Below are 11,648 nucleotides of genomic sequence, written 5' to 3'. Positions count from 1 at the left end.
GCAGGAATTGGCCAATTTTAGTTTTTATATTTGCCATTGAGCATTTTATTCCATCACCTCATCCTAGGTAAAATGAAGACTGCAGCTGATACTGTTGAGGCCACTGCCTGTAAACTGGTGGATGCCTGAAATGCAAAAAGAAATCAATATCCACCCCAGTGGAGCTTATAGCATCCATGGGAAGACCCAGCTGAAGGCACACTGGAGCCCTGCCTCACAGTGATGTCAGAGTTACACCTTTATATGAGTGTGAGGCTCTCTGCAGAGATGGCAGCTTCTCTGACTTCCACCGTACGGTTGTCAGACGCCCTTAGTCCTGACCCTACCCGCTTCCATCAGCCATGCTTCTTCAATTGCAAGAAGCCCAAGGTATGCAGTGTGTACTTCAAGGGGCTTCGTTGTTTCAGGAATGAGAAAATTAGACTTTGTAAGGTTATGCTCCCCCATTTTGTACTCACTGGACAGATTTGGCAGATTCTGACATTAGTTTCCTGCTGCTGTTCATCCCAGCAGGCAGAAGGGGTGATACGGTCACATGCACACCCAAAAGCTTTTGTACAACTGCGAAAGAGGAATTTTTTTCCTTACTATCCTCCAATTTTCTCTCTTGAAAAAGCAGTACATGGAATGCCTACAGTAGCTTGGCTACTGAAAGCAGCCTGTCTGCCCTTGTGAAGCTGCCAACTTTCTGGTCTGGCTATCTTGCTGAGACATGAGCTATACCAGCTCTCAAGCTACCTTAATATGAGTATTCCCACACAGAAGACCTAGCGCTAATCATTTTATTAGGCTTTCCTGGGAATTTAGCAAGTTTTTTGAACATTTTTGTAGGAGCTACACGCAATTTGCTTGGAAGCGCTTTGCATTTTAGAGGCTGTTCCAAGAAAACAACAAAACCATGAAGAAATAGAGTTAGGTTACATGTTAATACAGGCATCTGATAGCCTAATGTTAGTCCACAATTTTCAGTATGGTCATTCCACTGCTTAAAAATCATACTCACTTTATGCTGAATATAGCTAAGTTAACTGAAATTGCTTGAGTCTACATTAAAGCAAAGCTCTATGGTCTGAAGCTTTCTATTGACAAAGGAGCACTTACCTGTAATCATAGTTAGAGCTGATAAACTTGCTAAGGCTGGGATATCAAGGTTAAGGCTCTTTAAGTTTAAGGAAAAGTCTTTAATAGAGTCGAGCCACTCCCCAAATCCACGAAGGCACTGAAGTCTATGAAGCACGAGTCCATTGCAGAATACAAACTTATCCTCAGCAGTATCAGACCTCAAATAAAAATAATTGAAAAAATTATAAATTCATCTTCTACTTTACAGCAAAATGCATAAGCAGTATTGAAGTGTCTGTCATTTAAAATCCAAGGCATATTACCCTGAGACATATGTAGGCATTCACGTTTACAATATGCTTCTCCCTTGGGGCCAAAGTACAACAAACAAGCTTCTGTGATTGCTTACTTGGTAGGGTTATAAGCCTGAGGTTAGCTGTAGCATGTGGTGTAGACTGTCTAATTAGTTAAGATTTTGGTCCTGCCCAAAGGCATAAACAGAGAAGACATTTTACATTAAATACTGTATGTTTGAACCAAGGGAATACTAAGTAAGTGCATTTTGAAATGCAAAACTAATAAAAACTGGAAAAAGAAGAGATTCTGCACCTCTCAGCATTTACTTCGTCTCATCTGCATTTTTCAGATGGTAAAAATTGATAAGGAGAAAACAATGGAAAATACATGCAATAATGCACCACAATGCATATCACATCATAAACTCTTTTATATGAAAATATGTATGTAAGAGAGATATTACAGCCAAGCTCTCCTCTCCTTCCCCTCTGCATTCCCAATACCCCTGTTAAAAAATGCATGCAAAGGTCATTTTCAACCTAAGGAAACAGGGCATAATTCAAATCACCAGCCTGGAATTTTCCCAGTCCCTGAAATTGTTTTAGGTAAAGTGTCTTAACTAGTGCTACTCTGACAAATAGCATCTGACTCTATTAAATGACTTGGTGTTAAGAAGAAAAACAATCTGAACAAGATTTTAAATCTTCTTCATCCTTTTCAAAAATGGATGACAAAGACGTACATGCACAAAAGAATGGGAAAAGGAAAAAGCTTTCATACTGAAGGTGCTTTTCTATAGTTTATGCTGATGAGCATGAAGCAAATAGTACCTGAGGATCAGTTTTGATTACTATGGAAGAAGAGGATGGGATATATCAAATAAAAAGAAGCACATTAGCAAGACCTATGTTCTTTTTTTACATCACTTTCTTGGTTTTTTCTTCAGTATAAAACAAATTAAACACCATATCCTATGGATGCAGACATTGCTGATGTTCTGTGGGGGTTTTTTGGTACCATTGACAATATTCAAAGATAGCACCATATTTACTCTTTAAAAATATTTAGACGGATTATTTTTCACATCAGCTTAAGAGGAAATGAAATAAATAGTTACCTGATGGAGAGTCTTAGTACAAACAGCTCCAAAAAAGCTGATTCTATGAGTAATGTCTGATCTTCTTTTGGGAGGTCAGTAAATCCTGGGATTTTTTCTGCCCAGCCTCTAGTTATGTCAATGGAGGCAGTCAGAAGGTTATAGAACTGTTGTACATGTTCTGCATCTGTGCCTGCAGCAGCCTGATCAGTGGAACAGTACTAAAATGAAAGCCACAGAAAGCAACGTTATGTGCATTTAAGGGCATTCTGTGAAACATACTTCATTACTTGCCCAACCACATCTCCTTCTGTGGCAAAGCTGGTATTATTATCAAAGGCATAATACGTACGTCTGTATCTATCTACCTATTTGGCTACTTACGGGCATTTTGCTATTCAGATGTACATAGCAAAAATATTTCCACATGTACAGAAAATGTTTAACATTTATAAATAAAATATAATAATTATCATCACATTTCACAAGTACCTGTATGCTATTAGTAAACAGAAACAGAAACCTGGTGGGTAGGATAATTTCCATCACACTAGAAGAGGAATGTTATTTAACTTGCTACAATTAAACATTTTTCCCATTGATGAATTTCTTTCAGTGTGTCCAAAACGCAGATTTCTTCCAAAACCTCTCCAATTGCATTTTATCTGACAGTGATACAGACATGTAAGATAAATCATGTTTTATCTGACACATGCAGCATTGCTTCATTTGAATACAGAATTAGTTCAAAGTAAAACAGCTGCCCCATATCACCTCTTATCCTTCAAATAGAAGCATTTAAGGTTCAGGACAACCTATTATCCTGCTTATGTGGCCATAACTCTTCTAGACAACCATTTGACAGACACAGTTTGCTCAGCTTCCCTGTGACCCTCTGACAACTCCCTCCCTGCTATCTCCTACTTCCTCACCAGTGGATCCCTGTCACTCCCCTGCTGCTGCTCGTTCTCTTGGCAGAAAATAGAACACGAGCTTTCATGGCTTACTCCGGTTCTGTGCTGCTGGTTTTCTGAGTAGGAATTGGATAATTTGGCATTTATTGTAACAGCTTCCTTGCCATCATACATCTGGTGGGTTATTTCTGGGAGAGACTTCATACCCACTCTCTCTCTGGGACTCAGTCAAGGAAAGGCTGAGGTGGTCTCCATGGCTGAAACAACTGTGCACGCCTTTTGGAAACAGCTTGCCACATGCAGCTAGGGCTTGAGTCCATCAGCCTAAAGGTCTCCCTAGCAACTCCCAAGTCAGAGTGGAAGCAGGAAGACCCACCTCTCTTTCTCAATAGGTAGGTAAGGGATGAAGTACACAGTGTCAGAGTTGCTGATTGATTGGAGAACCAGAGCAATCCTAGAGACCTCTGCCTGTATCTCGAGTGCTGGAGCTAACTCTGAATGACTCTGTTCAGCTTGCCCAATGCTAACTGCATGAGTTTCTTATGGTAAGCTCCAGCTCACATCTGTAGTCAGCTAGTGAAATGTGTAATCCCTCTTACAAAGTTCATGCAGACACAAATTCTGCCCCAGCTACTCCAAAGAATCATGGCACAATGAAGCAGGTAGAGGTCAAAATAGAGAGTGGAGCAGCAGTAGAATAATGTTTATGCTGCACCATTTACATATTCACTCCCTCATCTGAATGGAGCAGTTGAGCACGCTCAAGCAGCATGAACTAACTACTCCTGCCACTGGACCTCAGCAACATGTGCTGGGTGATTAGTAGGTAGAAAAAGAATATATGCTTTTTCAGACACCTTGCATGTTCTGGACTTTCTTAAAATTAAGCTGTGGAGCAAGCCAAGCCAGCGTGCATCCTGGCTCTGGGAGATGTGTGTTGCTGTGCAGGAGCTGACTAATGTCCTCCTTTCAACACAGGGAAACCAAACGGGCTGATGGAAACTCCTGCCTTGCCATAGGTATTGTTAAGGCAAGAAACATATTTGATCCTTTGAGCACTGAAGAGGAAGGAAAAGCAAAGGAAAAAAGATACTACCCTAAGTTGATTCTAAATATAACTCATCACAAGTCAGCGTAATTATGCCAGTTATTAATTTGTCCCGAATATTCGTAAAACACACCTTTGGCAAAAGTAAGGAAAAGTTTTAATGTTTTCTAATGAAACCAAGTGCTGCATTATGTCACATAACTGTGAACGCTACAGTATGGTATATTCCACATGGGGCACTTAATTGAATTAAATACATCTAAAAGAATTATAACCTGTATTTGTTGTTATAGTTTATCCCATGAGAGCAATTTTAGAAGAAAGGTAAAAAATTATATGGAATTGTATAATTTTTAGCTGCTTTAATACATTACTGCAAACTACAAAGAGTTTGCACTTACAAAGAATAGATAAAATAAAATATTATTTACTTGTTAAAGCCTTAGGAGTATATAAGTAACCATAAACAATACATGTGGTTCTGTTTTATGCACCAAAACTTGTTTTTTTTCCATGATTATCTCATTGAGAAGAGGTGATATTTGACCTAGCTTCTGACCAAGACAGATGGTAAGCCTGCCCTTGGTCAGGAGGCCACAGTAGGGAAGGGATCAAATCTTCATTTCTTAACCTGCCCTATGCAAACTGGAGGCATGCTGTGAGAAAGCCAGAAGACAAAGCTCTGCCTTACTCCCTTGCTCAGAGTTCCTTTGGGAATCAAGTGAAACCTGACTGTTGCTCAAGGAAAGGGTTGCATGTGTAGCAAGCAACGTTAAATTGTATGGTATATCTAAAGAGATTTGGAAAGCCTGATGTTGGAGACCCTTATAGCACAACCTAGCTCTACCCTTTGCCTGCTTTCATCTGACCTTTATCAACTGCTATAGCTGCAAAACCCCAACAATAACTTCTGTGCACAGAGGAGAAGCTTATGCTTGTTTTTCTGAAAGCCCCACTCTGCTTAGTTTTGTGGCTGGGGAAGATGGGGGATTATTACCTGAACGCTGCAAATTTCAGGTGATTTTGCAGCAATTTTTAATTTTTACCACCTCCAAAAAGGCAACACTTCTATTTAAATTGGTGGCTAATCTTCAAGAATAAGGACAACAAGATAGAGGGTCTAGCTCTCATCTCACTTCTTAGAAGTGTAAACTCAGAGAATTGCACCAGTAAAACAGGTGTGAGACCGGACTGTGGCCCTTGGCCTTTAAGGAATTCACAAACCAAATTCTCCTCCTGGCAATTGCTTTTTTGAAACCAAGGACCTAAATATACCTTTGCTGTGGATCGGTAAATTAAAACCAGTGCTGAAATTAAAAGTAGCCATGTTCTGAACAAAACCAGTTCCAATCTGGTTTTGTTTAAAATTCATAGCTTAGGTAAATTTATTTTTGGTTTTGGTTTTTAAGGGTTTTTTTTGGAGTGTGTAGGTTTTTTGGGAGGGAAGGAGTTCCTCTCCAAAACTCCTACCAGTGTTCTTAAGACGGTAAAGACCTTGCGGCTTGTAAACATGAAGACCATGCTAAACATTAAGGTCATGTCTGCAGAAGTGTTAGGGCTGATTTCAAAGCTAGATTTCCCATTTGCGGTGCTTGGCAGGGGTACGAGGTAGCTGAACATGCCGTAAGTTTGTCTTTACAGGTACAGGATTATGCTTCAAAGGGATTTTTTAGCATTGTGATGTGCTTACAGCATATTTCATTCAGTTAGTTTCAGTTTTTATGCAGCATTTGTTTCTGATCTCCCTTAACTTTTCTCTGTAAGCATAAGGCTTACGAAAAATGTAAGAATCTATTCATTTCTTTAAGCACATTTTTGTCTTTTCAGTACTGCTGAGCACAACAATTATGTATTTTATTGTAAACAAAAACTTAGATATTAATACATCCTAACAAACACTCATGCTTAACCTTTTAGCTACCAAGACTAAATTAATTTACTGTCAATCATATGCTTCCTGTAACATCCAACAGAATCGTTCAACAGTCAGGTCTATGGCTGTTTTCATTAAAAGAGAAACAATAACTGCAGGACAAAGTAAAAAGTCACATGAAAATACACGCATACGTAAAACTACACAGTTTTCTTTCAGTTTTTTCTAAATGCAAAAGATTTTAATGCCTACAAATAAATAAATATATAAGGTCAGACACTGCTTTCATGACCTGGGCTATTATATGCTTGTAATTCTGTGGAACCCAGCAGATTTCTGTCAAAGAGCACAGCTCATCACACACCTCAGTATTTGCAGAATGACCCCCTGAGACATTCTGGTTAAGTTAAAATATGTGTAAATATGGCTAATGCATTCTCTCCCTACAAGGTTGTCAGATACTGAATAGCTAGATTCTTAATAATAATTAGGGAAATTATATGATTGTGTATTTACAGATTATCAAGATAAAAGATGTTACGGCATGCTTAAAATTGCTAAATTATATACATAAGTACAGTCTAAAAGAGAATAATACAGTTTTTATATAATTATAAACAAATATGTTTTAGTATTGAATATTACTTAGCAACAAGTGACAAATGGCTGATGTAGATGTTGCCTGAGTATATCTGTATTTTTTACAGTCTTAGATTTAATCATTTTTCATTAAGGGGAAGGAATTTTATCCTGGTTTTCCTGCATTTTTTTTCTATTCCTATATCAACCTGCCTGAAAATGTATTTAACAAGCCATATCAATGCTGTATTTTAATAACTATAGAACAGTTTTTTTAAGCTTTCAAGATATTCCATGAATATTTAAATGGTGAATATGATATATGAAAGAACAAGGTTACAAGAATGTATAATCTCTGTAAAGCTTTGCTGAGACAGTTTTTTAGAATTTTTCTTTTAAAAAGCTTGTTTTACAAATGTGAATTTTACTGAAGAAATACTCATGCTGGCCTATCCAAAGCCAGACCCTGGCCCCATTTGAACAATGGCAAAATCCCTATTGATTTCAATAGAAATGGCCCTATCCATCCACTGCTACTTTGCGCAACCCTTATATCTGAATATTAGAGAAGTGTTATTAGATTTTAGCCTGCGGAACCTGGAAGTTAAGATACTGGACATGTGAGTACTGTTCCTAGTTTGGTAAATTAATTGATTGTATTGTGATTGCTAGTGTTTTGGCACAGCCTTTTGCAAGAACAAGGCTCTGTTTATCCATGCATTTTTGCTTTCATTCACCCATGGAATATACTGCAGGTAATTTTGCGCCTAAGATCCTCATGATGTTCCTAACAGCAATTTCTACTGCACCTTCCTGTTCCTCATCATCCACCTACCATAAAAAGGACATGGCTGGCTAGACAAATTTCTACCCTCATCCAAATTTCACATTTAGTTTCATTTTATCAAACCAGCTGGTAAATAGAAATGCAGTTTGTGAATTATTTCTATGTGGAAAATAAAGAGGCAAAGAAAAGTGAGACATACTCTTGAATAGTCAAGCTCCCTGGGCGTGGAGTCGGTTAAAGCTCGTACAAGGGCGTTCATCATGCTGATGGGAGGAGAAGGCGGGGAGGGCTGAGAGGGTTCTTGCTGTAAGGGGCTCTTTGGTTTGGAAGGCAGCCGACCTCTTCTCCCTTTCAGGCTGTCGGTACGGACAACTAGGTAACAACAGAAAAAGCAGGAATCAGTTGTGAAGATACCAGCAAATGCTGGATCAGAATGAACACCTGCTTTTCTTATGGTCATCAGCCCAGCAAAACTAAGAGCATTCTCCAGTTTCAGCACATGCTCTTGATGCCTTTGATTGCAGCAGAACACAAATGATACCAAAATTGCGTCAGACCTATGATCGTAAGCAGTAATGTAGCTGCTTACTTAAAGCCCAGCTGTGTTCCTAGTGTTCATGCTTTGTCTGCAGCACGTCTGTGTGCCTGTGTATGTGTGCCCATGCACACACACAGACACTCTGCTGCTGAAAGAAAACTGAACGTGAAACACAAATTCTATTGTTCTTACTACCGGTGCACCTTTTAAAAGGCACAGTTGTTCATTCAAAGTCATTTTAGCTTTCTTAAAGCATGTGAAAAAATATGGTCACACTATATAGGTTATATTATCCATGTTAGTATTTGCAATGGGACTGCTCACACAGTATTACTCACATACTTAAATATTTGCAGAATTGGGACTAATGAGTTGATCCTGTTTCCATTTAAATTAATTGCAAATTTACAATCACCTTATGGGAATGAGACAAAATCCTATGTTAAAATGCACACAAGCCAGTGCAGCCCCCGGTGAGATAACAGGGGGAAGCCAACAGCATTAGCAAGCAATGTTCAAAATTAATAAAGAAGACATTTTGGCCAGTGTCAAATTATCCTCTTTTGACCTTGCTGTTCTTGAACTCTGAGGTCTAGAGTCTAAATATGATAATATGGGTGAAAAGAAGAAAATCAACACATTATTGCACAAATACATATATTTTGAGATAAGTTATGAGTCCCATCACTATAAAATTCTTTGTAAAGAAAGACATCCATGTCCACACAGACACAGACACAGGTTCATTAAACATAATATTTCAGTGTCTGGGATGATAACAGCAATAGTCCTTACCTTCTTTAACCATGCCAACGCTGAGACACTTCTGAAACCGGCAGTATTGGCATCTGTTACGACGTCTCTTGTCCACTGGACAGTTTTTGTTTGCCAGACAAACATATTTTGCATTTTTCTGAACTGTTCTCTGCAGAAACGCAACACAAAAATAGTAAACCGATCATTTCTTGAGCAACTTAGAACCTGACAAAATGTGTTTTAATTACAACATGAAAAGCGACAGTGCAATTCATATAATTAGATAAAATTAATTTCCTAACACACTAGCCTGCAGGAAAAACAATTTTATTAGTGTTAGCTGCTGACAATGAAAATCATCTAGGATTGTTCTGAAGCAAGTCTCTGGAGACAGGCAACTTTGAATGATAAAATCATATCTGAAATTACCAGGTCATCACATCTACCTTTGGGGATTAGATTATCTCCGCTTTTAATATCCCTTTGGGAACAATTTTCTACTTGGTTCATTCCCTTGATTATTGCTGACCTTATTAAAATAAAATCAAAATGATCTGCAATGTACTTCTTTTGCTATCACTATTGTTAGTCAAATACCACAATAGCTGGTTTGGTTAGCCATTAAAATCATTGGGGAGAAAAATACAAATACCAAAACCCCCTACAAAATATGGTTAGTTCAATATTTGGGGAAAGCTAACCTGACCTGGGGAAAAAAAACCCAAACCAGGCAGAATTATACTGTAGTTATATACATTTAATTAACTCTAAAATGATCTTAAGACTATACAATATATCTAAAATTTGTAAAAACCTGGCAAGCTTTGAGAGAATGTGACAAATATTGATGCAAAAATGTAATATGTGTCCCCATCCTTAAAATCAAAGATACGTCAATAAATAACTTGGTACCAAGAAAAAAGACATTAATAGAACAGACATGAGAACAGGAATAGATTTATCAACTCAGCATTCGGTATTATTTTTTTCACTGCAATTAAATTAATGGATAAATGTTATTTCATAAATTGTGTTTCTTTTCAACTAACAGCCTCAATGAACTAAATATAAGAGCCACAGCAAATACTCATCATTGCACTTTGGAGCTGAAAACTGATTAATATTGCAGAATAAGCTCTAGATACTGCTCCCAGTCAAGGATATGCTATTGATTTCCACAGGGTCAGGATCAGGCCCATAAGAGCTGCTATTTCCAGGTTATTTGTGTCCTCTTCTCCAGTTACATTTAAATAACAAATGAGTTTCATGGGAGATGTGTATTTTACCATGTTGTGAAAGGATTATTATTAAGTAACATTGGCAGCTCCACCTACAATTAAACAAAAATGTTCTAAGCTCTCCTCGCAACTATTTTTGGACTGGTTTTGTTCCCATTGTAGCTTTTACCAGAAGAGGGGCATGCCTGCTATCTTTGCAGGAAGGAATACACCAAATAAACCCCAAATGTATCAAATTTTAAGCCTGTTGGCCAGAACCAATCTTAACAAAAGTCTGTTCCAAGTTCTTCACTTAAACAAGCTATTTGTGAAAATAATGCTGGAATCTGAACTTAGCCTGTTGAAAAGAAATTATGAGGCACCAAAATCTAGTAGCAAAAAGAGAGTATCCAATTCTTAAAAACACAAACACAAAGTTTCCACTGGGAAACTGCCGTGTGTAAGTTATTTTTGTTGCTATTCAGCTGCAAAGCTTCCTTGGATACCAAGCAGGCATCGGGACCCTGTGCAGTGCTTAGTCACTGCTCTGCAAGCAGCTTTCCACTAGTGAGGACTCACTGGGCTCCTGAACTGAAAAGTAATTGACGAGGCAGCAACCAAATAAAACTAGAAGTGCTTGGGTTGGTCTCACATGTGAAACTGGTTTCCCCCTGAGGCCAACCCCACAGCACTCCTCACCCCAACTGCCCCAGGGCAACAAATGGCACCGCTGCCATCAACTAAAATATCAAGTGGACTTTATGATTCCAGGGTGTCTTTTTTTGGTTAAAAAGGAGGTTCAGTTGGAACGAGTGATGAGCAAAACCCAGGTTGGACGTATTCCACGTGAGTTTCGCTATGGAGTAAATGCAGTTTATAGCTCAGACAGGGCTGACCTGTGCACTGTTGAGGGATGCTGGCAGCCTGCAGATGTGGTTTGCCCAGCTCACTGTCCTGGCCCTTTCTCAGCCGAGACTGGCTGATGCTTTTACCCTACAGAGGGCTTGCTTTGCCCTTCTTCAACAGCTGGATGGGTGTCCATCCCGCTTGGCTGGGGGGCTCTGAGCTCTAACACAGGATGCTCCTGAGCCCTGGAGCGAGGCCCAGAAGCATGCAAGGGCAGGTGGGGAGGGAGGAGAGGCTGGGGTAAGCAGGGCAGGGAGCAGCCCGCGGAGCTCTCACCTTGAAGAAGCCCTTGCAGCCCTCGCACGTGCGTACGCCGTAGTGCTGGCAGGCGGCGTTATCCCCACAGACCGCGCAGGTGCCTTCCCCGGACGAGGAGCTCCTGCTGGGTGGAGATGGAAGGGCGGTGCTGACTGCCGCTGCCACTGCTCTCACCCATCAGGCTGGAGGTGGCTGCGTTGAGGCCGAGCGGTGAGAAGGCTAAGGTGGCTGGTCTTTTGGCCAAGTGAAGCCCGTAAGAGTGGCCCTCCATGGGTGCCTGGCTGGCGGCGGGGTTGTGCAAGCACAGGGGGAGGGTC

The 11,648-nt window shown here is 39.6% G+C and overlaps 1 protein-coding gene across 1 annotated transcript in view; it reads right to left on the bottom strand.

Annotated features, from left to right (window-relative positions):
* Window positions 1-11,648, bottom strand: part of LOC104412034 (nuclear receptor subfamily 4 group A member 3-like) — a 22,831-nt gene that overhangs the window by 10,586 nt on the left and 597 nt on the right. The window contains 6 exon segments of the mRNA XM_010022627.1: window positions 1,102-1,280; window positions 2,477-2,676; window positions 7,856-8,028; window positions 8,990-9,119; window positions 11,350-11,484; window positions 11,486-11,633. Coding sequence (XP_010020929.1) covers window positions 1,102-1,280; window positions 2,477-2,676; window positions 7,856-8,028; window positions 8,990-9,119; window positions 11,350-11,484; window positions 11,486-11,633 — 965 coding nt within the window.

This window comes from Nestor notabilis, unplaced genomic scaffold (assembly GCF_000696875.1).
Source record: "Nestor notabilis isolate BGI_N333 unplaced genomic scaffold, ASM69687v1 scaffold4829, whole genome shotgun sequence".
In the NCBI taxonomy this organism is placed as follows: domain Eukaryota; kingdom Metazoa; phylum Chordata; class Aves; order Psittaciformes; family Psittacidae; genus Nestor; species Nestor notabilis.
The sequence above is the reverse complement of the archived record's forward strand: the minus strand, read 5'-3'. Positions and strand labels throughout refer to the sequence as shown.